Source organism: Diadema antillarum, unplaced genomic scaffold, assembly GCF_040938485.1.
Source record: "Diadema antillarum isolate AM-2024a unplaced genomic scaffold, OU_Dant_1.0 seq00001242_RagTag, whole genome shotgun sequence".
Taxonomy (NCBI): Eukaryota; Metazoa; Echinodermata; class Echinoidea; order Diadematoida; family Diadematidae; genus Diadema; species Diadema antillarum.
Genome location: NW_027272029.1, coordinates 263,486 through 291,051, shown reverse-complemented (window position 1 = coordinate 291,051; position 27,566 = coordinate 263,486). Strand labels below are relative to the sequence as shown.

General features: G+C 39.3%; 2 protein-coding genes across 2 annotated transcripts; one reads left to right on the top strand and one right to left on the bottom strand.

Annotated features, from left to right (window-relative positions):
- Nucleotides 1-124: 124 nt before the first annotated feature.
- On the bottom strand, nt 125-22,633 carry LOC139745227 (DNA repair and recombination protein RAD54-like). The gene is made up of 22 exons (XM_071655633.1): nt 22,523-22,633; nt 20,043-20,141; nt 18,989-19,147; nt 16,970-17,030; nt 16,350-16,508; nt 15,210-15,259; nt 14,622-14,699; nt 13,958-14,021; nt 13,083-13,135; nt 12,475-12,568; nt 11,315-11,439; nt 9,930-10,080; nt 8,986-9,092; nt 8,070-8,109; nt 7,313-7,345; nt 6,349-6,504; nt 5,225-5,335; nt 3,140-3,263; nt 2,353-2,431; nt 1,554-1,733; nt 752-915; nt 125-326 (listed from the first exon to the last, which is right to left on the bottom strand). Exons 1-22 carry the CDS (start codon nt 22,631-22,633, stop codon nt 125-127), a joined length of 2,400 nt encoding a protein of 799 aa, XP_071511734.1.
- Nucleotides 22,634-24,843: 2,210 nt separating this feature from the next.
- Nucleotides 24,844-27,432, top strand: LOC139745226 (uncharacterized). Its single transcript, XM_071655632.1, has 3 exons — nt 24,844-24,858; nt 25,548-25,814; nt 25,948-27,432. Exons 1-3 carry the CDS (start codon nt 24,844-24,846, stop codon nt 27,430-27,432), a joined length of 1,767 nt encoding a protein of 588 aa, XP_071511733.1.
- Nucleotides 27,433-27,566: the final 134 nt, after the last annotated feature.

The window sequence follows — 27,566 nt, the reverse complement described above, 5'->3', positions numbered from 1 at the left end:
TGAATGGCAACTCTGCTCAAAGCTACACTGAGCAGCACTCAGCTTCACGTCTCACCCAAAACAAACTCCATTGAAAGTCTGTCAAGAAATCATTGTCACACTGGTCCTGGTTGCCATGGCAACATCATACAGTCCTGATCTGCTCGTGGGACTTGTGATGGAAGACGAAGGATACGTTCTTGGTCTCCCAAACTCCCCTCAGGGCGGAGTCAGCGATGCCTCGCTTGTCGGCACAGTGGTTCCATTGTGACAGGTCACTGCTGCAGTCTGAATCCTCCGGTGGGGGCCGCACCTGGATGTTGTTCACGCAGCGACGACATCTGAACCTGGTATACAGTATCAAGATAAGACGTAGCAAGCTTCCACTGATTACAAGTCATGAAAAGCGTGGAACTTTTGTTTTCAGCTACAGCATCTTCTATTATCATAAAATTCTCTTAAATTTTGAATTTTCTTGAGTTTGAACTTATATTATATAATCAGTTTGCAGAATAATTACATTCTGCATAGTGAGTGATTTCATACTGCAGAAATTGTTCATGGAGAGCATCTTCTTAAAACAGTTCTTAACAAGGTAACTGAAATGTGCTAAATCTGTTCACAACATGACAAATGCTTGAATATGTTCATTTGCAAACTAAGAATCACCTAATATTTCAAGTTACCTCAAATGAGCATTAAATAAATCTGTAGCGAGAAGGCAATATGCTAATTGTCTGACTCCAATTTATGTCATAAACCATGCACTGACTTGTCATGAGTGTCGCTGAGGGTGTCGCCATGCAGACGGAACAGATCCTTGAGCTCATTGACAGAGAAGTGCCTCTCGACATCCTCCTCGTTGTCCACCACGCAGCTGGAAAGGGCCTTCTTGTGGGCCTGCCTCTGGAAGATCTTCTCCTCAATAGTCCCAGTCTGTAGAAGATTGGTACAGATGAGAAATAGATCAGTCATGACAAGGCTGGGTATGTGCATGTTCTTATTTGCATGGCTTAAAAGAAAAAAAAAATGTCTTTAAGCATGTAAGACTAGTTGCTGGAATACAAGGTCACAGAGTTAAGTCATGGAAACAACATGTTGAAAGTCAGCATTTAATTCAAACTCTCCTAACTTTTGATGAGATATAGTTGGCATAGGCGCAGGTTGTGGGCTAGCAGGAAAATCAATGTTTTGACATTGGGCACTACCTCTGAATTCAGACAACCAACTTGTAAAAATACATCACATGTGTATGTGTATTCTTCTTCTCATCATCCAGATGATTATCATCATCATTATCATTTTCATCAACATCATCATCATCATCATCATCATCATCATCATCATTTTTATTATCCTCATCATCATTGTTATTATAAAGTACCGAACTCATAGCCATTAATCGCCATGGAAACTGGATCTAATGTCTGTGATTAGTTGCTAAGCATGCTCTCACCAGGTTCCAATCCACTGCCAAAACCATATGCCAGGACATTTTGTGTGGAACCAGCACCAAGCTAAAACAAAAGACTGTGAAATCATCACTTTGGTACCCTATTGGTCAGAAAACTTACTGCTAGCAGTCTGTAGATGAAACACTGCTTTTTCTGCCCATCTCGCCACACTCTCGCCATGGCCTGGTCGTCATTGGCTGGATTCCAGTCGGGGTCAAACATGACCAGCCTGTTGGCCCCAATCAGGTTTAGGCCACACCCACCGGCCTTGCTGCTCAGCATGAAGATAAACTCTGGGTTCTGATTGGGTGCGAACAAGATTGAGATTAACAATTTTGACAATCATGAGCACTATCTGGTGATTAAATGAGTTTTGTCACATGTGACAACAAAATATCCACATATCGGTATATATCTCAGATACATTTCTCTGTTTTCTTGAGAATCTAAAACATTACCTTTACCCGTACTCCGGTTATACTTCTGTTCTCTTGGGATCCCAGTCTGTAGAACATTACTTGACGATCGATTGTGCCATAGCTGTCATATTTCCCAATGAACTGCATGTGACTCACCCTTGCCAGAAGATCGATGGATACTGCTATGGCCCAATTTATAATCAATTTTAAAACATTACATAGCAATCATGACGTGGAATGCTCTGAGACAGCAATACTGTCGCCTTTATTTCTTATGCATATGGGTCCATTTTAGAGCAAAAATCATTCTGCAAACATATGAAAAGTATATTTTATTTGTAATGGCATATACCTGACTCTCATTTATTACAGCGGTCTTTTCAACTTCTGAAATGTTACAGACTGATCACAATTGGAAAGAACTTACAGATTGTCAGCTATGATAATTTTTTTTTTCACATAAGGAAAACAGACATAACAGACTTATTGTCTAGACTCACACTTGGATTGTTGAAGCGTTCTACAACCTTAGCTCTCTTCTTGATTGACATGGTGCCATCCAGACGGACATAGAGATAGCTGAAGGAGACAGGGGAAAAAAAAATAAAAAAAGAGAGGACGAAAACATCACTAATGATCAAAGCAGAGCACATTCTATTCAGGCTCATATGAGACTGCACTAATGCTGAGGGGGGTATTTCATGAAGCATTTTGTCCAACAAAGTTGTCGGACAAATTTGCTCTCAGCCAATCAGATGCAAGGATTTCAGTAGCTTGTAACAGTTTGTCAGAAAAAATGTCTGACCAAAACACTTCATGAAATGCCCCCCTGATGTCCTCTCATCTGTTTTCAAAATATGAATTTGCAGAAAAACAATATGCACTCATACATTTTAATGAGCTCATGTTCACATTTGTACTACATGAAATGTGTCAGAGGGCTGAATTCTCATTTACATACAGGGGATGATTTCTCTTTTAAAATTGGATGGCAAGTTTAGACTATCTTTTGAATAATATGGTGTACACATACTGAAATTGCTACACAAATTACATTTTGTATATCACTCATATTCCAAATCACAGCTAATTACTGTGATACCAGGAAAATTATTCCCCGAGAAAGCGAAACAAATTTGACATTGCAAAGCTGCAGAATAATTGCTAAAAAATGCACAAGCATCAACACTTTCAAATAACCTTTTTATTGTATTGAAAGATGAAAACAACTTTAGAAACAAACAATTAAACAAACATAATCCAAACAAAGAAATAAATGAGAGTCACCCTCTCAATCTGCAGAGCTGCTCAAAGAGGTCCAATGTCTGGGTGTAGTTGGAGACCAGCACCACCTTGTCGGATGTGGTTGTCTTGGTAACAGCAAGGATGTAGTCCAGAACTTGCATTTTGCCTTGAATGTGAGCGGAGAGAAAGAAAAGGGGAAGGGGGAGCACAGACAAGAGTTTTAATTTGCAGAAGATCCACCCCTGAATTATCAAATATTTTATTCCATAGGGAATTGTCCAACACACATGCTCCTGATAGTACAGGCATTTCAAAAGGAATCACCCAGTATCGGTTCAAAGTCTGAAAGCATTTTCAAAACACAATTTAAAGAATAATAATTAACCAGTTTTGGAGATTTCTTTAATATCCAGCCAATATAATTTTGACTCAACATTCTAATTAGACTCTAAAAAATCTTTTATCCCCCTCTCAAAGTATCAATGCAGCACACCACGATTCATGACAGAAATTAACCGATTCAAACAATGGATTGTAATATATAAAGTATAAGTATGGAGTCAAAAGGGGCCTGAGCTTTCGATCCAAATAGAATCTTCGTAAGAGGCAAAACTAATTTGCCACATGGCAAAACATACTACTCAGGGTAAAAACAGGTGCAAAAACCAACACTAGGCTAAAACAAAGTAACAGAATGTGGAACATTTAACCCTAACTAGGCCGGGGGGGGGGGGGGGGGGGGGGGGGGGGGGGGGGGGGGGGGGCCTCAGAGGCCCCCCCCCTTTGACGTTCCACGCGATGTATCGCAATCACAAAAAGCTATCGCCGCGACGTTTCATGACTTTTTTCTCTCAAGTTTCCCGCATCTTTTGACACCAAATTTGCCACGCCCGGGCGCGCGGTTCCGAAGTTACGCATAAATATGTACATGCATGTCAGACCAAAAATTGCTCAAAAACGTTAATTCGTGTACAATTTCAATGCAAACTGTGCTTACAGGCAAATTTCATAAAAGCATGATTATTTTGGTGTTTTATTGATTAAAATCAATGAATAACATATTTCCTTGTTCGGAGCGATGTCGCGGACAAATTTCATAGAAAAAACAATGAAAAACATAAAGTCGAAAAACAAAGAAATACATAAGAAATTCCAAAAAACAAAAAAATACTTAAGAATTTTTTCTGATATCACAATTTTTTTCACTACATTTGCTAAGGACACTAAAAAGAATATTTCAACAAAAAATGTGCCTGTTTTGAGCTTTATTTAGTGATTTATACCAAATAGTCTGATTTTATGCATCATCATGCATAAATTAGCATAATTTAGCATAAATGATGATTTTTTGAAAAAATAACTTCATGGTATTTTAGATTACATCATAGGCAATGTGTGTGCCAATTTTCGTCGCGATCGCGCGGTCGACGGCCGAGATCTGGAGGGGGGGCCTGGGAGGCCCCCCCCCGGCTCTATCAACTACCTAAATAGCCCGGCCTAGTTAGGGTTAAAGGACAAGTTCACCTTCATAAACATAAGGATTGAGAGAATGCAACAATATTAGTAGAACACATCAGTGAAAGTTTGAGGAAAATTGGACAATCGATGCAAAGTTATGAATTTTTAAAATTTTTGTGTTGGAACCGCTGGATGAGGAGACTACTACAGCTTGTGAGTCATATGCATACAACAGTATAAAGAAAATGTAAAGAAAATTCAACATATTTTCACTTTTTTAGCATAATAAAAGAGCACTTGACTTGCCTCTTTCTAAAGGCAGGGGGAATAATACTACCCATAACATTTGTCGATAACGAGTCGGGGGAATGTGTACTTTTTTCAAAAGATGAAATTTTGTGAAATTCTCTTTATATTTTCCGTATATTGTTGTACGCATGTGACATCTAAGTTATTCACACATTGCAGTAGTCTTCACATCCAGCGGTGACTGCACAAAAACTTCAAAAATGCATAACTTTTGAACGGATTGTCTGATTTTCCTCAAACCTTCAATGATGTGTTCTACTAATATTGCTACATTCTCTCAATCCTTATGTTTATGAAGGTGAACTTGTCCTTTAAGAACCAATGTTATGGAAGTTGCGGTGTGGGGGATATATAAGATACCTGATAGTTCTGGTCTGATCTTCTTCAGATTGAAATTTGGCGGGAAGTACTGGAGAGTGTCTTCAAAGCCATCTTCCTCTGTTGCACACTTGTCGTATACAAGAGATGGATCTGTAACATGGGACAAAACAAAACAAACCATTAACAGACAGGGAAAATTGTGCATTGTATCATTCTTGATATTACTAATAAATAAGAGGGGTTACAGTCAATTCTACAAAATGGCTTTTTATGCCACATACACAGCAAGAACACATTTATGTGGGCACACTTGATTTGCAAGCGCATTTTTTTATCTTTGACACTTCCATTAAAAACCATGATGAAATGTTTTAAGCACATAGCATTATTTTGGAACATTGCCGGTGGCCCTAATTTGGCACCAAGTGTTTGATAGCCAAGTGATTTCATTAGAACCTGGTGAATGGTCTCAGAATTGCTGAGATCACATCTAAAATCATACCATGCCTTTCTCATAACATCATATCACACTAATACTGTCTAAAAAGCTCATGCATTTGTAATCTTTAAATGAATACTCAAAACTTTTTTTTTAATGTTTACTGTCTGGGCTCGTCGCACTTCATTCAGTACTAAAGTTGCTATAACGTTGCCACGTCATCACAATGAATCCAGTGCTGTTGCACCTTCCCAAGATAATTCATTGTTCCAACTTACTGCAAATGTTGAATATTTCGCGAGGCTTTTATTTTGGCGAATTTCGCAAGTCAGGTGCTTTTTGCAAATTTAAATATGCATGAAAATAGTGACTCTGATCCTGATATGAATGTGACGTGCATGTATACATTTCTCTGTTCAGTACTGTACTCCACAATCGTGAATTTAACCACTTGTGAAGTCATTGGGAGGTCCCAATTTGGGAAAAATTAGACTCGCTAATATATATGGTATATACAGTACATGGGTCCCATCCAACAGACTCCATGCCGGCAAAGCTACAATCTTTGAGATATGCCCCCCTAAGAAAACAAAAACAAACAAACAAGAACAAACAAACACCAAAACTAAAACAAACAAACAAGAACAAACAAACACCAAAACTAAAACAAAGTGAAACAAAGAAACAAACACCAAACGAAAATCCAGAGAGCTGCTTGACTCACGATTGCACAGTTTCTTGAGTTGGGTGATGGCGGAGAGGGTGGACACGGACATCTTGCCACCAGCGGTCACCTGGCAGTCTCTCATCTTGGTCTTGACGAACTGGCCGTAGATGGCAGACTGGACGGCGGTCAGTCGGCAGCACACCACCTGCTCAACTTTGTACGAAAGAGAGAAAAGGAAAATTTCTACATCAATATCCATTGAAAACCAATGTCCCAAAGCACTTAATCACTTTCCAAAGATATGTTAACATTCCTTTAATACCATTAGATTACTATGCCCTTTTGGAAAACGGTCGCCATGGTAATATGCACAAGGAGAAGCAAGGATGAGCTCTGTAGACCTCAAAGAGAACAAGATGAATATTTCACATGCATAACATTGCCTCAACTTTAAAAAGGCAGCTTGCCATTACAGGGGCTTATTATACATTAAAGGTTTGCAGCTATAGTAAAGCTACAACATGAGCAGTTCTCGTGGCGATGGTCAGCTGACTGGCTGTTGCTTCACTGTTGCCACGGTAGCTACAATTATTGAAAGTTGCCATCGCTATTTAGTGCTTTATGAAACAAGGCAAACTCCCTCAAACTTGGGTGTATGTTACTAAACAGACTCTAGGAGAATTACGAGAGATGAACAACTAGAAGTTTGCATGAAAAGGAAGAAAAACAAATTCATACCAACTCAGACCCTACCCAGTGCTAATAGTGAACTCCTGATATTATTTCAAAAGTTATGCACTGTTCATCATTCATCAATGGCCACATGAGTCATACTTTTTCATGGCTGTTGTGCTTGACAATGTGCACTCACAATACGGAAAATGATATTGATTCCTAAGTACCAGAAGAAACATGGAAACATGATTGTAATGTGCGACTAATTTGCTTCTATTCCCCCCCCCCCCCCGAAAAAAAAAAAAAACGGATGAAAAATGCTGAAATCTCAATCAAGGAGACTTACCTTTTACAGGGAGATATTTGGTCAGCAAAGTGGCTAAAAAGGAATGAAATGAAAGAACAAAAAGAAAATGGAGAAAGAGGGAAATGAAAAAAAGTATATTTTGGAATAAATAGGAACCTGAAATATCTTTTTTCTATTTTTTGCACTACAATGCTTGTCAAACTGAGGGAGTTAAATTTTCACAAAATCCTTTGCAAAACAATTTCAAACAAAATGCACATGCTAAATCTTGTGCTCATGAAATCAATTTGGAAAGCCACCAAAAAAGAGACAAAAATTCTGTTTGGGCATAACCTTACTCTACTAGTAATGATGGTGTGTTTCAAGGAAAATACTTCATATGCTTTGACGTACTTTATAGTGAACAGGTTCATATCACTTGAGATGATGCATACAAAGTTTATACATATATCAGCTCATTGATAATATGATTATAATATATTCCCATGAAACCATTTGATCTTATACATATGTATCAAAAGAAGCTGTTTTATCTGCATGGTGAAGATCCAGAGCTGTGTGTAAATGCGATCTTGAAACACTGTCTCCTTCAAGACAGCTATCATTTATCACAATTATCAGGAAATGCATTGTGGGTAACACTGAACGACTCTGAACTGTGATTACAACAGGGCAGCTTCTATCTTCACAGCACTGTTCCATCTGCCTTGATATACGATTATATCATATTTGAGGTAGTTTTGTCAATGGCAAAATTTTCTTACAAATGATCAAAATCTGAGTTCATTCTGCTCACCTGTTCTCCTTATGATGCACTTATTTACCAGTGCTGCAAGCTGTGAGGGTGAGTGCAGAAAAATAAAAGAGGGTAAAGAAATAAAGGTCGGTACTGATATATGTATATGACTGTCAGCACAGGCGAGAGATCACGCTGACCTGTTCATAAAAAGGAATCACAAATTACTGTATACGCCATATATTTCGCGAGTCTAAATTTTCGCGAATTGGGACTTCCTGACGATTTCGCGAGGTGTTAAATTCGTGATCGTGGAGTCCTGTACTGAACGGAGAAGTGTACACGCATACGTCACATTCACATCAGGATCAAAGTCAATATTTTCCGTGTCTTTATAATTTCGTGAATAGCACCTGACTCGCGAAATTCGCGAAAATAAAAACCTCACAAAATATTCGGCGTATACAGTACAATATGAAACCTCCCTTTAATCACAATATGAGGACCTTTCACAAATGTTTTGTAGACAAACAAATAAAAAAAGAATAATCAGGATGCCAAAGATTTCGCCATTTTTTTTTTATGTTTGTTAGAGACTTCCATAAAATGACAAATAATGAATTTTCCCTTAAAAAAAAGGAAAACAAAACAAAATACAATCTCAACTTCGAAGGAAAGTTTCAACAAACATATATGTGGATTCAAGAAATGCAGAAAGATTTGTAAAACACTGAGAGACAGTTGAGGAATACAGGCAAATTTGTTGAAAAGTTATGAATCTTCAAAGTTTTGGTTTGTTCCTCATACATTCATTGAACGTTTCACTAATCTTATGTATTCCATTAATTAATATACAGTTGTTGTGTTGTTGTTTTTTGTTTTGTTTTGTTTTCGTTTTGTTTTTGTTTGGGGCGGGAGGAAACTTCCCTTTAAAATGTCAGAGAGGACAGACAATGTCTCTGAAGAATCCCTTTACCTCCTGCAGTTTCTCCTGTCCTCTCTGTTTCTCCCTGTCGGAGGCGAAGGCATCTCTGCCCCTCAAGATGGGAGTCTCAAAGTTCTTCTTGAATTCCTGTGCAGTCCCTATAAAAAGCATAGATAGTACATAAGCAAACACTAGAAAGTAATGTTGCTATTGCTTCACACAAGTTTGTTGTCAAACTTGCTGCAGACACATCAGTACTCATGCTGACCAAATCCTGTGAATGTGACGAGTATATTTGTCTCTCTCTATTTCATTCAGCTCAATATTCAAAGGAGAATGCTACAGATTATGGATATTGAAAAGATGCAGTGCACAGTATGGGAACCAAACACATTTGTTTGCACTAAAAAATGAAAAAATCTGCTCTTACTGTGACAGAAGCATCAATAAATGTAAAAATTCACAACAACAAGCAAACGTTGATTTTATCAAGAATACGAGTTAATTGGAAGGAATGAAATGTAACTATGACCCTGACATAATAGCTTTATCACCATTACACTGACACCATACCGGGAATTTAAACTGTTTCTGCTTGGTCTACAGTGCTAGGGCCTTGTTCTTAGACTGTTTAGAAAACATAAATACTAAAGAAAAGACAAGAATACATGGATACTAAAGAAACTGAACAATAAAGAAAAGACAAATTCATGATTGACTGAAAGCCAGGATGGGTTAATTCTATCATGCATTCACTAATTCACTTGAGGAGGTGGGGGGGGGGGGGGGGGGGGACATAGTAGACATCGGACAGAATGGGTAGGGAAGGCTGTGAGGATTTATGCAACAAGGATTTAACGAACAGCAATAGCAAGCTTTGCTAAGAACCATACAATCTTATGATCATTTAACACAGAAGGTGTCACAAAATGTATATGTATTGATATTCATTAGACATCATCTATTTTTTTCTTCAGTTGTTCTATTAAACTGACCCAGAATTCCTTGGTTGACAAAGTGCACCAGACTGAAGTACTCTAGGAGATCATTTTGGATGGGTGTTCCCGAGAGCAGCACCCTTCTCTTGGCAGGCAAGCCATTCAGGGCCTGGTAGGTCTGGTTCTCACAGTTCTTCAGGCGGTGGCCCTGATGATGTGGAATAATAAAACAGCACACAATCTTAAAGGGGCATTCAACACAATTTTCATAATTTCACATTATGTAGTGCATAAATTGACAGCTCCGTGTATAGATTTGTGGAATTTATTGTGGTCTCTAAGCAGAGAAACCAATACTCTGAAAAATCTTTAACAAATTTCACTGAATAGCACTGATGACATAGGAGCCTCACATATTTCAGAAATGTAGCAGTGTAATTCCATTACAATACCGCTTGATTGACAAGTTGAATGTGTGTAGAATGTATGCATACCTTCTTCTTTTGTTTTGTTTCCTTAAGCCCCAACTCATGCATTCTTTTGGTGAGGCTGCCATGTCATCATCCTTGTTCATTGCAATTTGTTATAAATTTTGAATACATCCTTATTCCTCATCCCAATCACTATAAATTCTGAAACTCTGTACTCAGTATAGGCAAGTTATCGTTGTTGAAATGTAAAAATTTGAAAATCATCCAGAGGTCTCCTTTAAGATTCCTTTGCTCACAAGCAATGGTAAATTAAGTGCATTGTGTGCCAGCATCTTAAGCTAGCATCTCAATGTAGTATGTACACTTCATTATTTGCCTTTGCTTAGGCACATTACTTTCTTGAAATTAGTGCATATTTTCATGATAGAAAAAAAGGCAGAAAATGGCTTTTACTCTTATTTTGCTCCTATCCACCTGTTCCATTCCATGGCTGGTGTGTATTTAAACAAGTCATACAAAATATCCACAGGATTGGATTCTAAAATGTGCTCTTCAAGCTATTTGGTTATCAATCTTGTCAATATCGAAATGACTTCAGTTGGTTTGCAATTTGCTTCACTCACTTTTTTTTTTTTAAGTTTTTGTTTGTTTGTTTTTTGTCGGGGGACTGGGTTACAAAATCTTACTATTGGAAGAAACTGAAGAAGACTTTGAAATGGAAGAATCTACTGCACACTGGCACTGGTTTGATGGTCCAGGACCAGTAAAAACCACTGCCAGTCCAGTAACTTTTCCAAAAATAAACCAGAAAAAAATATGAAAAAACTTGGTACCTACTGGTTCGACAACCAGGTTGGACTAGTAGAAAAAATGGGTTAGTGTGCAGCCCTGGCCAATGCACAGATATTTTAACAGATATCAAAGTAAAAACAACAGAGAAATGAGCAAATAAAAAGACAAAAGTAAACAGACTTTGATAAGGGGGAACAAAAAAGAAGAAACCATCCCTACCTCATCACAAATGACCATCCCAGCCTGTCCTCGGTGCAGCACTGCAGCATGGAGTCTGAAGGTTTCATACGAGATGATTAGTATGGGGTTGGGACAGCGACGACCTTGCTGCATCATAAAGGACTCTGAGAAATTTCACATGAAAATAATGATTATGATAATAATAATGAAGATGATGATATAAATATCTACAATGATAATTACTACATGTACTATAACTACTACTACTACTACTACTGCTGCTGCTGCTACTGTTACTACTTCTACAATATTACTACTACTACTACTGCTGCTGCTGCTACTATTACTACTGCTACTACTACTACTACTATTACTACTGCTACTACTACTACTACTACTACTACTGCTGCTACTACTACTACTTCTACTACTACTGCTGTTACTACTACTACTGCTGCTGCTGCTGCTGCTACTACTACTACTACTACTACTACTACTACTACTACTACTACTACTACTACTACTACTACTACTACTACTACTACTACTACTACTACTACTACTACTACTATTACTACTATGACCAGGTATTTTAGTATCAAAGCACTTTACAAAACATACAGGAAGTACTCAGAGAACAATTACAATATTGCTTTATACTACACTTGAAATGAATTCTAATTCACAAAAAAAAAAAAAAAATGCATCAATTGGCATTAGCACCATTACACAAAATTTGCTAGAATGCAACAGCAAGGATAATTCATGTAGGTGAAACACTTTATCGTTGCTGGGGCAACGAGACCTCATATCTAAAAAATATTAAATGTTCAGGAGAGCAAAAAAACATGGCAGCTAAAGCACTATATCAAAAGCGATAGCCTTTCCTTTGGCATGCTGTGGTGTCTTGATTTTTGGGGTAAGACAGCTAGGATTTGAACAGAACATCACTCAACTGAATATCTTACCATTAATCCAAAAACAGTCATTTTCACCAAAATTTCAGATACAAGGTCTTGTCACCCCAGCAACGTTATTCAAAATATTTATTTGTTTTCTTTTGCTTAATTAGATGCAGATGAATTTTGATACAGTCAACACTAAAAGTTGGAAATGGAGGGGAACAAAAAATGAGTCAAGCACTAGTCGTCTTTCAATATTGTCAAATAGACTTAAACCAAAGTGTCATGCTGACTTACCAAGGTTTTTATCAATCTCGTCCTTGGTCCCAGAGTCCACAGCCAGTGCATTGACCCTTCCTCCTAGCCACTTCTGGATCTCATTGTACCAGTTCTGTCGAATGAAGCACACCACAAGAGAGAAATATCATAGAATTAGAAATACCACAGATATATCAAGTCTTAGCAGTGTGCATTTAATTGCTTACTACTCTCGCTTCATTCTTTATGCGGTGTTCACATTGCAGCAATGGCAGTGCAATATCAAGATTCAATCTGAAAGGTGACACTCTACTCAGTCCCTATGAGCCAGCAAGTCATATTTATATTTATATTTAAATGTGAAATAAGGCAAAAATATATTACCGTAGTTATCATCTCCCAGGAAACGTTTGCTAATCACAGAGTGAGAGCCATACAGAAAACGAGTGGTGTAAATTATGCGTTAATTACTTTGTGCTCACATCCAGAAATGTATCTATCTTGCTCATAGTGAAGTTTTGCTTTACTTTTTTTTCTTCAAAATATTAGTGTTCTTCAAGTTCTCCAGTCAAAACGTTGGAAATGGTACTGCACAAGGAAATCAACATTAGGAAGAATCATGGCATAATTCTCATATTTCATCATACCTTCACAAGACTCGAGGGAGCCACCACTATGACCTTGTCCAGCTCTGGCTTGCCTAGATGTGTTGAAACATTGGCAGTAACATGTCATTAGGTTTTAAAGTCGAGCATGCATAGAAGTGGGGAAACCTGTGTATTAATATACTCTGTACCAAAAGCGACATACTAGTCAGAACTTGGGCAAGATTGCAGCGAGAAAGTTCCATTCATTCTTAATCATGAGTTCTTGAACTTGATATTCAATAGGTACCTTGATAGAACTTTTGTGTGGTGTGAATGGGAGGATGTCTGAAAAAAGAAAAAAAAATCAAGAAATCTTTGGATGTGTTCTGCCTTGGAGATTACAATGGGTGAATTTTTAGTTTTTTATTATAATCATTTTTTAAAATAAAAGGCTAATATCTTTCATGACTCTGCACAAGTGAGGAATTGCAGCCATTTTATCACTGCATTCTCAAACAGACATGAAGGAAATGATAGATGATTCCTATCTACAGAAAAAGAACCCCACTGTCTGGTATTGGTGTGTTCACATTAAACAAAGACATCTGAGGTTGTGATATTGCAGCAATGTGACCTGGAATACACGACAGCATCTTGTCACAAAGGATACATATTGTAAAAGTGGATATTTTTGTGTGCTTAATTTTCCACGCTCAGCCAGTTAAGATGAATTTCACATGTTTTTAATTCCACAGAATCATGACATTATTATTGGAACATATGGTATGCAAAAATATTTATGTGCTTTTATTTTTGTGCTCGCTTCTGGTTGCGCAAAATGCGCATAATGCGCAAAAATTTCCATGCACGAAAAAATGTCCACTTTTACAGTAGTGTGATGTGAACAAATAAACAAAAGCATAAAGCATTCTTACAGTCAGGACTCTGTCGCAGCAAGGTCCATATCAGTGTGATACACTGCAGCGTCTTGCCAAGTCCCTAAGTGGAGGTATGAAAAACATTCACCAGTGTATTTTTTTTTCTCTGTGTAAACACACAACATTCAATCAATGATTCTGGGAGAAAATAAGGAATGCATTACAGCATTGCACTTACATTTCTGTGGCGAAATAAACATCTCCGTGGAAATGTATCAGAAAAATCTTCGAAAGTGATCCTATTCAATATAAGCCTCACAGTTATCAATAGCTAAATTGCATGACTTCATGATAGCATTCCAAACCTGTTCAAGAACATTCAAAATTCCACACAAGAAGCATCTGTAAATACAAAGTGTAACGGAGAATCTTCAAAGTTGAAGCTCATAGAATTATGATAATATCATCATAAAATTGTGCTTGGTAAATGCAAGAGTGAACTTTGTGTAGAAATTCATTTTGAGATATGTAATATTGATTGACTGAACTCTGAAAGGTGAAAAGGAGGAATTTCTACAATGTGATACCACGCAGACCAAGGCCTCATCACAACACAACACATCTTCCAGTAACGCCCTCACAAACACACAAGTCTCTGTAAAGTAGAGAAGAAAAGTGAACATCAAGCGGATATTTTATTTTGTCTATATGCCACTCTCACCATTTCATCAGCCATGATACAGCCATAGCTGTTCTCTATCCTGCGACCCGTCACACAGTCCCACAGGAATTTCACGCCCTGGAAAAAAAATAATAACATGATGCAACACTTTGTTACCATGGCAACATGCAATATTATGATAAAACTTGAAAGTTGACACTGCCATTTGATTTTTGTCTCCATGTAGCCCATTACTATAAGCATTCATTTTAAATGTAATGCTGAGGGCATAACATGAATAGCAAGGTGAATCTACAACTTACAGATTTTTTGAGCGCTGTCAAAGTTGATGTTATGAATTTATTTGCACACACAGTTCATGGTACAAATGCCATACACAAATGTCATAAGTGCAATTTCACCTTGAGTGACCAAATCCAACAATAAATGCATCAAGTTGTGCAGTGAAATAACTTCTATCTTAATACAAACAAAATATCATCAGCTCAATGTAAGAAGAATACAGCTTTGTGTGATAAGTCAATTTGGTACAGTGTGGATGCCAGATGAAGTGTTCTACTATTAGTACTAATAATACTTGTCAAGAAATCTATGACCATCATGACAAATATCATTTAGCAGACATACCTCTCTCTGATGTGGTCGCAATACTCTACCAAGGACTGGATCCACAACAACTGCAAGGGATTAAAAGACAACCAATGGTTTTCACATGACACTTCCATGTCATATTACGCACACACACACACACACACACACACACACACACACACACACAAATACCTGAAGTACTTTTTCTCTAAAAGACAAGACAAAAGAAAGAACAGAAACACTGATTTACAATTGCAGTTCTTTCCTGCTAGAGCGAAGTTTAACCTTTCATTACTGTACATGTTCTGTACATTTAGAAATGTTCACACAGCTATTTTTTTTTTCTTAGCACAGGGCCAATTCATTAATGAACCTTACTTCTTTATGATTACAGTTGAACCTCTATTATCCGGCCTCCCTTTATCGGATCTCTCTATCATCCGGACGCAATCTCGCCGTGATTTTTTAATCTTTTTTTAATGATTACGGGAGGAAAGGGGGATTCCCAACTCCTTGAGAACTCCTACACAAACACACATTAATTACATATGCTTGATACATTTCTTAATAATTATTTAGGTAAATCATCCCAAGAATTTATAAAAGAAAATGATTTCATTCTTGCAAACACGAACCTCTATTTTGGGGTCTGTTACTGAGTGTAACAATGAAAAGGTTGCAGTATACACATAGCTACATGTGGTACTACAATGGGCTACATCAGTACATGTGTATGTATATGTACATGTATAAAGCATTGAGTCTCCCGTATCCGGCCAAATCCCTTATCCGGATGAGCCCCGGTCCCGACTTGTCCGGATACGAGAAGTTCAACTGTATATGGATGAGAATATGTTTGTACATGCTTTGATACAAAAGAAAAATACTTTGTGATCTTGATTTTGCAGGGCATGGAAATCATAACAATTGCCACATCGCCAAATATTTCATGTTTCCAAGTATGGTGTCCTCTCTGTATCATTAGGTACTCTGCTCATGGATGCTACATTTGACAAAACTGTTAGATTATTCACTTCCAACACCCTATAAAAGAAGCATTGTATTTCTAATGAAATGGGTAAAGCAAATTGATATCCATACTTCATTACAACATTAACAAAATAAAAGCAATGGGCGCAGTTATAAACTTATACTTAAGTATCATGACGTATTCACCATGAACTGGCTGCTTGTCTTTGTCTAGCGACAACTTTTCATGGGCACTTAGCTCAGGCGGAGCGAAGAGAACAAGGGCGCCCTCTTCTGTTGGGTCATGGAGAGGCTGCCTTACGCCTTGCCGTCTGATGCCAAGACCTCTCTGTCCAAAGGAGGTTCCTGTGAATAAATCAAACACTTATGACGACAGCTAGGGCAGAGCATGATGAAAGCTTGATGTAAATACACACACACACACAAACAAACATACAGTGACATACAGCATAACTGCATAAACTGCAGAATAACAGTGCAGAATAACAGTGCCTCTCGTTGAGATAACAAACTGGTGATTTCACACTCACATATGTTGGCTTTTGTATATGTGTGCAGTTGCATGAATGGAGGAACAATTTTGATCAGCAATTTCAGTCAGTGGAAGCCTGTTTGAATAAATTTTGTTCACTTTTATGCAGTATAGTAAAACTGTATGAATAAATGTATGAATCGAGTATATTCACCAGTACATATCACATAACACAATGTAATATTTCCCATGAGAGCATGTCAAAATGCAGAGCAAATCACAATGAAGTTCAAGGAGCTTATTTGTGTGTGTGAGCAAAATGTTCATCACTTACCCTTGTAGTTGGGAATCGGAACTTTGAAAGGCTTGGATAAGATTTTCTTGATCAGAGCTTCCTGCAAGAGAATGAGAAGACAAAACATAGAAAAAACTAGATATATCGCTACGGCGACTGATATGCCTCCGCCATAATGCATGGTTCTCCTAATAGGTCTATAGTACAATGTCTTGACAATGCGTGATGACAGTTTCACACAATTGGCAAAATATTAAAATGACAGGTTTGACACAAATGTGCTGAATGTTCACTTTCCTAGAACTAGGTTCAATTGGATGAATGATTAAAATGTCAGAGTGCAGGTATTTGGGGAACTGATGATTTTTACTTGACTTTTGACCCTTTTATAAGTTTATGCATTGAGTAATTTTCAAGGTATTGAGAAAAAGTATAATTTCAGTATCAAATGGGAAAATAGCATTATCTAAACCTGGCCTTAGACCTTTGACCTCACAGTTCCAAAGAGAATCACTATTAGGTTGAACATGCATAAATATGTAAGTTTCATGATGATACATGTACCTTGAGTTACTTTTGAGATATGGAGGAAAAAGTGCAATTCAGCACTTTCACTTGACCTTTTGACCTTTGACCTTTTGGCAAGAAACTTCCCACAGAATATATATTGGGTAATACATGTATACATCAAGTTAAAAAAAAAAAAAAACCCTTCAGGCATTGCATAAATATAAGGAAAGTAGTGATATTTTGAGGAGTTGACCTTGACCTTTGACCCCCTGACCTTTGAACCATGACCCCCAACTTCCCTAGATAATCACTGCCCATTGGAACAAGCATATATACTAAGTTCCATGAAGATACCTTGAACCATTTGCGAGATATGGAGAAAAACATGAATTTTCTTTCAACCTTTCTTTTCACAAAATAACCTGTGACCTTTGACCTTTGACCCAGTGACCCTAAAATCCAAAGAAAGTATCATCCCCCCAGGATATACCCTCATACCAAGTTTGATGTAAAACCACCACACGGTTCTTGAGATATCGACAAAAACAAAACGGGACGGACTTACGTACGGACGGACGGACGTACGTACGTACGACGGACGGACGACCCGAAAACATAATACCTCCGGCCACTTCGTTGGCGGAGGCATAAAAAAAAAACCCTTCAGGCATTGCATAAATATAAGGAAAGTAGTGATATTTTGAGGAGTTGACCTTGACGTTTGACCCCCTGACCTTTGAACCATGACTCCCAACTTCCCTAGATAATCACTGCCCATTGGAACAAGCATATATACTAAGTTCCATGAAGATACCTTGAACCATTTGCGAGATATGGAGAAAAACATGAATTTTCAACCTTTTTTTTTAAACAAAATAACCTGTGACCTTTGACCTTTGACCCCGTGACCCTAAAATCCAAACAAAGTATTATCCCCTCAGGATATACCCTCATACCAAGTTTGATGTAAAACCACCACACGGTTCTTGAGATATCGACAAAAACAAAACGGGACGGACGTACAGATGGACGGACGGACGGACGACCCGAAAACATAATGCCTCCGGCCACTTCGTTGGCGGAGGCATAAAAATGGGTGGCAACTTCAGTGAAATCACAGCACATAAGACATAGTGACCACATGAAAAAAAAAACCCACAAAATTGTAGGGGGAGATTTGGCTCAGTTGGTAGTGCATCTGCCTCTCAATTAAAAGGACCGGGGTTCAATTCCCGAGTCGAGATGAGCAATGTTGTGCATAACCATACCGTCCCCCTGGTAAGAGGCAAAACACTCTATCCCTTGGATAAGACATTAAACCGAGGACTCGTGTGTGAGAGAATCACAACCAACACATCCTACTTCATTCATTTTTCATCTCAAAGAGCAGAGTGCTATCCTGGTGAAGTGGCCCACCTACTGTACCTATCCACACAAGATTATCTTTGTGATAGGCTGCATAGGATACCCCTTTGAAGATAAAGAAGAAATTCACTACACATATTGATATGTCCCCGATTACTCAGATAGATCTCATGTGATACTCACATGATCATTCATCCTTGTTGAGTTGGCAACATCTGAGACTGTTGCCCTGGCAACCAGAGGCTGCCTGACCCTGTGGATACCGGGAGGAAGCTCCCGCAGGTGATTGGTTCGCTGCTGAGGACCCTTGGTGCTCAAGCGGACTCTCTTTCCTCCTCCTCCCTAGGATAACAATGGGAAGTATGCATACTATCTTTTTCACTGTACTCTTTAGGCTGCGTTCACATAGAAGTATACTATTCGGGTATTCGGGGCTCGTTTTCGAGGGCACGCGAATAGCTTGAATCGAACGATAGGATTTCCTCACACCGGTTCACATCAGAGCACTATTTGAAAGTACCGAATAGCTGCGAATAGTATAGCAAAGTGGGAATCGAGCTTGTTCGATTTTCTTGCTGCGTATATCGTCTCTCGTTTATGAAATAATGACAATTTTGGTCTGGATTTGCCCTTTAGCAAAAATAAGCATGTAGACTGACATTCTGATGCAGTTTAGAAATTGTTAATAAGATTTGCTGGGATGTAGGAGGAAGAAATCCTCACTGCATGGGATGGTGAGTTGACGGTTCGGGTGATGGTGTACTCGGTGCCCGAATAGCGAATAGCGAATAGCGAGTAGCGAATACCGAATACTTCTATGTGAACGCAGCCTTATGACTACTATTATCACCATCATTTTTGGTATCACTTTTACCACCATTATGGCAACTGTTACCATCAAAATCATCATTGTTGCCATAGAAAAAAAAAAACATTTTAAATGGATTAATGACACTATCTGACTTTCTGTGTCTGTGGCTGAACATTTGACATCATAAATACATCCATGCAGCAGAAATCCTAATTTGGACTTGTAAGTACTTCCACTAAGAAAATTAATGATGTTGAAAGAAGAAGAAAAAAAGGTATATAGTCATCGCAATCTCCATAGCCTGTGTACCTTTATGATAAAATTTTGACATCAAGATACCTGCATACGATGATTTGTATGGAAGTGCTGTGGACATATACATGTAATAAACATATCTTTAACAACTTTATAGGCAGTCCTGCTTACCAAGCTCGTCTGCTGCAGGCCATTCCGTTCTCCATCATGGAGCTCTTTCCTCTTGCATCCAGCACCGCCGGCTAGCTGACTCGGAGCTTGCCTCCTCAGCTGCAGGAGAATGACAGAAAATGGATCCAAACTGACATACAAATGTACAAGTACAATGTACAGTAGGTCTATTTACAGCATAGTATATAATATTATAAACAATTACATGTTGGCATTTTAATCACCTAGATAAATTACATCCAGTGCTATAGGTATATGCTCCAATATTTTGTGAAAACTATATGAAGGGATGCCAAAGAAAAGTTTTGGTGGCCTATAATAACAAGTCTTCTTCTTCTTCTTGGAAAGTGCAGCCCACCACCAGTTTTGACTATTATAGTTGTACATTGTACTACAGCTTGTATTTGGCAAGTCCAGTGTGGTGTACGCAAAGTGCCTTTTCAAAACATTTAGTACACTGTAACAAGTGCAGTAAAAAAAAAACCAAACAAACAAACAAAACAAAACAAAACAAAAATGCTCTTCTCCTCAACTCCGTTACGCCGTAATTGTGAAACTGACACCCCGACCCTCTATAATGACAAAACGTGCAAAATGCATGTAGATCTAATGCTTTTCCAATTGAATGTGCATTTATAATCTAGGGTAAGTTTATTATCATTTTGCTGATGATCTTGTTTATCATCAGATTTTTCAGTAATATTTGGACATCTTCAAATCCCCAGTGAAGAATGCAAAACCACGGACTGTGCGCATTCTCGTGCGTGAATCACTGAATGTTTGTTCTTCACGCGTGATATAAATGGAATGTACTATGATGTAGTGCTTGTAGAGGGGCCATGGCCATGATGTAGAAAGTGTTGATGTGTTGGACACCTACCAGGACGGGGGTACACGGAACTCTAGCCCTAGTAGTATGCCTCGTGCCTAACCCCGGGGCGCTCCTTGTATATTGTAGTTGGACCTACCACTCATCGACCACTTTTTGAATGAATACCTTGTATCTTAGAAAATATCCCTCATTTTCACCTTAATTTCATCCCACTCAGGCAGAAAATACCGCAGATTCATATCCCGGGCTCAGATTGTTGAATCGTACCGTACGCACAGAGTTCTCTGCGAAAAACATAAGTAACATTTTCCACTGTACACCAGCGCAAGCTCATCATTTTAATCGACTGCCCATTTTCCCATTGAAAAGTACTGTAAAAGTGGAAATTTTTGCGGTGTTGAAATTTTCGCGGATTTCGCGCAACCAGAAACTAGCGCGAAAATAAAAGCAATCGAATATTTTTGCTTGCCATATGTTCCAGTAGTTGGTGTTTTGATTCCACGCGATTAAATACACGCGAAACTCTTCTAAACCCACCGAGCGCGAAAAATTAGTCGCGCAGAAATATCCACTTTTTAATTCTACAGTAGAAAAATCTAGGTCCTACGTAAATTCAGTGAATGGGCAAATATGTGTTAACAATAATTACGTGTTTATTACTAATGAGGATTTTCTTCAATTCTTTTTCCTCCTGTTTCCTCAGGGTATTAATCTGTATCCCCCTAATTTTTCTTGATTTGTACTCAAGTAGCGCACCCAGTTTGCGGCAGGTTAAGGCCTTGTCAAGGGTATTTAGTAGTATTCTGGTAAAATGGGCAACAGAAATTAAATAATTTTTTTATTTAATTGGAAAAAGTACCAAAGGCCTCTTGACACTGCATCACAATTTTGTATGGTGGACAGTTACCCTAGTCATAATAATCAATTTTATGCAGAAAATTTGCAACCACCAAGAGGACCCGGTTTGCGGCGGGGGGGGGGGGGGGGGGGGGGTCCAGTTTGCAGTACCCCACACAAAAATGTCCCCTGATTTCTTCAAATATTAAAATTTTGCAAAAACCAAATATTTTTTGATGGTCCAACTAGTTGTCAGCTTGTTAGAACACTTTATTTGGATTCATCATCTTGATCCTTTACAATTTCACAGTTTTTCAAGATAGCATGTATTTCATCAATTTCCACCCATTTTGACATGTAAGATAGCGCTATGCGTGTCTGAAATCCCATAGGGGTGCCGCAAACCGGAACCCATACTCGACATTTTGGTCACTGTTGCGATCCTCAAAACTGAAAAAGGAAATGATTTTAGAATATTTCACACAGTTACACGAGGAATCCTTACCATGCCAGGCCTCTTTTCATAGTAAGATTTTATATAAAGATACAAACAAGGGATGATGGTGGTTGCCTAGCAACAGAACAAAATCTTAACGTTTTGTTAAGAAAGTCATACTTTTTTAAAAACAGCGTGACACAGACGGTTTAAATTAGAATTATGAAGGCCATCATCCGAGTTATTTCATGAATGATTCTGGTATCAAAAGAAAGCTCTTCAGTTGCTCTTCAAATAAAACAATTTAAAGAAAAAAATACCGGTACCCTTCTACTTTTGAAGATATGGTTAGATATTTCTAGGGGTGCCACAAACTGGACCCCTGCAGCAAACTGGTGCCCCAACTCTGCTGTTCGAATGTTCCAGCATTATTGCGCCCCGTCCCACGGCCACACGTATTTTTGATTTCATACGCGAGAAAGCCATTGCGTGAGGGTGGTTGATCTAAAAATAGGTGGTCGATGAGTAGTAGACTTAAATTTACTACAGACTCTACACAGTTGCTATACAACTACTAGTAGACTCTAGCATACGCTTTGCGGTGGAGCTGGTCGCAGTTAGCCTCATGCCATGCCTAACTATAGTAGCAGCAAGATTGTAGGCGGCTTTTGACATGTCTGAGGCTGAGCTGACAATCAATGACGTAAGCCACGGGCATACCTACATCGGCAGTGCTCGACTTTTGTCCCCCCAGACCTCCGCCGCGCCCCCGCCCGCATCCGCATGCCGGTCAGCAGACGTCAGACCAGAGTCAGAGATCGAGAGATGGGGGGTGTTTCACAAAGCTGTTCTTAAAGTTAAGAAGGACTTACGTGCAACTGGTGATCAGTTCTTGTGTGCTACATGTATAGCCTATACTTATCAGAATCTCAATAATTCAGCACAAGAACTGATCACCAGTTGCACTTAAGTCCTTCTTAAGATAAGATGGCCCTTCCCTTTAGTCTTGCATTCCTTCCCAAATAGCACAGAACATGATATTCCACCAGAATGACAAGACTATTGTAAATCTATAACATTTCTGTGATATTTGAAGGTTGTTAGCCGTTAAAATTCAAATAATGCACCAAACGCTCACCGTAACATATTCTGTGTATAGCCTAGCCTAGGCACAGCTGCATACATTAATCCTCCTGTGGTTGTAATAACCACTACTTATACTTCGAACAACAGATATGTATGTTAACTTAAAGCTGTCAGAAAAGAAGAATTCACTAGCTTCTCTTACTTTGTTATCAATGGCAAATAACAACACACCACTTACATGAACTACATGTATGGTAGCCCTACTACGTGTACATATCGACCACCTTCTTTTAAACCGACCGCATATAATTCGCGCACTGAACACTTAGTATGCACTTCTCTGCGCGCAAAGCACATAAAAATGGATTGGCTTTGAATGTAGATGAGGATGGTGTGGGAAAACGCGATAATTCACTGTTCATTAATGGTTTTAATCAAGGACAAAATTTCGAATGAATATTTTCACCAAATCGTAATGACAGCACAATGTAATGTCTATGGAAGTTTCTAAAAGGCTTCTAAAAAGCTTTGTACAACACGGTGTTCAATACAACTCGGTTTGCGTGCATTGTCAATGCAAAAACAGCGGTCGATCCTAATAACGCGATTTACCGTGGGGAGCTGAAACGAGGCCACGCAAGTTCGTCAGCGATATTTTTGCACTGAAACTTCGAATCGAAAAGGGAACAACGGCATTTGATAGAGCTGGATTTTCTCAATCACGTAGGTCAAGTTTTTTACGTGAATTTCAGTGTTAAATATTCTTATCAAGCAAATAAACATTAGGCGGTCGATCAGTAGTAGGTCCAACCCTACATGTATGTAGTGGGACTTGGTTTTGGGGGGATGGTTGGTTTTAACTTCCCCTCCTATTTACTGTACCTCACGACCTTAACCAGACCCGGACTGTGACTTTAACTTGACTAGGGGGTCACCTGACTGACAAGTGACACATCCAACTCTATCAGGTGACATTTGACCCCCATGACCTTGACTGATAGCTTGATGACTCGGACTGGAACTTCACGGATGGGAACTACACAAACCTCATGAAATATCCCGTGAAATCAAGCGCATCAGGCTGATGGCGTAGTCGGTAAGTTTATTACGCTGTGAAGTGGACACTACTCCCACTTTATACATGTACAACTAAGTGCATCACACAGGGCTGTAAAACTAGACTAGTATTTAGATTTGTAATTTTTGCATTGTTCGCAAAAATTACTCAAATCTTAATGGTCAATTTAAGTAAACAAATAAAGACCCTCTTCAGTTCGGGAAACCCACTCACAAGGGGGGCCCCTCCTTATAAGTAACCCGTCCCCCTTATAAGTAACCCCGTCCCCCTTATAAGTAACCCCCGGGGCACCCCTTATAAGGAGTCTCCACGCTTTTTTGCAATGCAACGCGAAAATGAAAGGACTGCGGCAATTCGCTTGATTATGTCCATAAAGCTTCACTGAGTATGGTTGGGGCACCACCTATCGACAGGGCACCTTCCCATCGACACCCAGCGTACGCATGGCTGTTTGCGTACAGAACGAAAATGTACGCGTGGGACTATGCGTAATACGCTATGAAAATGCACTGGCCTGACCAACCGATCCAAAATGAGGCGAAAGCAGGTAAGAATCTGCATTTAATCGTTATTTATTCCGGTAATAACCTAGTTGTTGCTATAAATTGTTCACACTTACGATTGAAATGCGTCAAAGAATTGATTTATGCTGTTATTTCGCCGAATTCTGCAGCATGTCGTCGCTATCCATCGAATTCTGATAGTGACGTAATAATTCTAGTGTATGTCGCTAGCGCCAGCTACGCTGGCTAGTGGTTCAAGTCCATTTTCCGAGTTATTTTAGAAGACGGGGAAAGGAGTCAGTTACGGAAAAAAAAAGAATGCAAATCTGATTTTGATTTTAAAGGAGTTTATGTATGCCTAATAGGTAAAGACTGAGTGATAGATACAATCATAGTTATTTGGTTAAAAATAACATATGGCATTCAGAATCCCGGAATTTGTTCCGTGACCTACTCAACAATACTGGTGACAGAATATTGGTTGACGAAAGGGTGACGAAAGGGTGACGATAGGGCGATGAGAGTGTGGCGAGAGGGTATAATGTGATGAGAGGTTGAGATGTCATTCTGGGGTGACTAGAATTTGTTAGAAAGAGCTTGAACATTGATGAAAAATTGTTTCACGACAGGATATTTGCAAACACACACACACACACACACACACAGGGCAAGAATAATTATTGTTGAAATCTAATGTGATTAACATGAACGTCTGATTTTTCTAATTTTCTAGCCAAATCCCCGACGTCGTCGTCGAAGGAACTACTCATCTCAAAGCTTTGAGAGAGCCCTCGCATTGGTGAAAAAGGGCGTATCAGTGATGAAAGCTGCCTTCAAATGTGGAGTCCCGAGAATCACTCTCCTGGATAGAGTAAATGGGCGCACGCAGAGCAGCAATTTATCCACGAAGCATACAATTTTGACACATGCAGATGAAGCTGCATTGGTTGACCATCTAAAGAAACTAGCATCATATGGATACGGCCTCACCAGAACACAGGTAAATATAATTTCAAACCTAAACTGACAGTCAGTATTTTTATACCAAAATAAACAAACATAAAAACATTATTTGATTTAAGAACTAAACCAAAATTTAATTCCATGTTATTTCTGTCTCTCACTTTCTACAGGTGATTCATCTTGCTACTGACATGGCAGACTCACTAGGAAGACGGCCAATAGAGATGAAAGGCAGACTTCTCTCAAAGAAGTGGTTCCAGCTCTTCATGCGTCGATGGCCTTCTTTGAATCTCACCTCTCCTCGCCGTCTTGAGATGAACCGTGCAAAGGCCACAACAAAGGAAGTGCTCAAAAACTACTTCGGTGAGCTGCAGAGAACCATGCAGAAATATGATCTCCTGGACAAGCCCCAAAACATCTACAACATAGATGAGACAAACTTTAATGCCGATCATAAACCCCCCCAAGTGGTGAGTGACAGAGGTGAAAAAAGATCAAACTCAATAACATCGCATCGGATTGGCACGACAACCATTCTGGCTTGTGGGAGTGCTATCGGCAGAGCACTCCCCCCCTTCTACATCTTCAAGGGGAAACGTAAGATATCTGATCTCATGAATGGTGCACTCCCGGGGTCGCAAATGTGCATGACAGAGAGTGGATGGAGCAATGGTGACGTCTTCAGAAACTACCTAGAACAACATTTTCTGCCATCACTCCCCCCACGACGGGTCAATGAGCACGTCATGATCTTGTACGACGGGCATACATCACATATCTCCATTCCAGTCCTTGAATTTGCCAGAGCTCATCGAATCGTGCTGTTTGTGCTGCCGGCACACACGAGCCACGTTCTACAACCACTAGATGTCGCGTGCTTCGCACCTTTGAAAAGAGCATACAGCACTGAATGTGCTAAGTTCATGCAAACACATCCCGGAGAAATGGTGACCAGATACGACATCGCCCGTCTGTCCTCGTCAGCCTACCTAAGAGCTATGGGACCAGAAAACTTGAAATCGGCATTCAGGAAATCAGGGGTCTGGCCATTGAATCCAAAAGCCGTAGGAATGGAGGAAGCCACAAGACCAAGCTTGTTAGTGACTCCAACAAGAAAGGAAGCAAGCGCCCCACAACATCAGGTCGGACCCATGGGTGACGCCAGACAGACAACACAACAAACGTCTGCAGAAAGCTTTCTGTCGTCAAAAACACCAAGCCCACCCCAGCAGCAGGCAGAAAAGGGGACTCAGAGGAGGGTCACTGTCCACTTCCGGCCATCGGGTGTGTGTGTGTCAGAGGATAGGATCTTCCTCAAGATCTGCAAGGCAAAAAACAAGGGAAAGGAAAGACCCACACAAAAGAAGACATGCCCGACAGATCAACCTGGACCATCAGGAATTTCAACAAAGTCAACAAGGAGGCTCTTTTCCGATCCCTCAGTTACAGACAGCGAGGACATGGAGGAAGATGACAACCCATGCTGTGTTTGCGGGAGGAATACGCCACCACATCCATCGCGGGACCATCTAGAATTCTACTCATGGGTCGCCTGTGACGAGAGTGGATGTTCTCATTGGGTACACCAGAAATACTGCACAGCATCCAACAAAATGTATGGCAAAAATGACACCTACAAATGCCCATGCCATTGAAAAAAAAAGAAAAGATTATCTTGGCATGATAATACATCAGGAGAAATATTGAAAACAGATGTGTTTTGTCTTTTATTTGCACTATGACTCTAATCATCAGTGATCATGACTGTAATTGGTTTTTATGTGTTGAA

What these genes read in the sequence shown, in the direction of transcription:
- LOC139745226 (XM_071655632.1), top strand. An exon ending in ACGGCCTCACCAGAACACAG is followed by an intron (nt 25,815 to 25,947) that starts GTAAATATAATT and finishes CACTTTCTACAG; the next exon opens with GTGATTCATCTTGCTACTGA.
- LOC139745227 (XM_071655633.1), bottom strand. Translation starts at nt 22,633, where the DNA reads ATGGCTTTCTCGCGTATGAAATCAAAAATACGTGTGGCCGTGGGACGG. An exon ending in AGACAAGCAGCCAGTTCATG is followed by an intron (nt 15,260 to 16,349) that starts GTGAATACGTCA and finishes AATCCCTTGCAG; the next exon opens with TTGTTGTGGATCCAGTCCTT. An exon ending in GTGCATCATAAGGAGAACAG is followed by an intron (nt 7,346 to 8,069) that starts GTGAGCAGAATG and finishes ATTCCTTTTTAG; the next exon opens with CCACTTTGCTGACCAAATAT.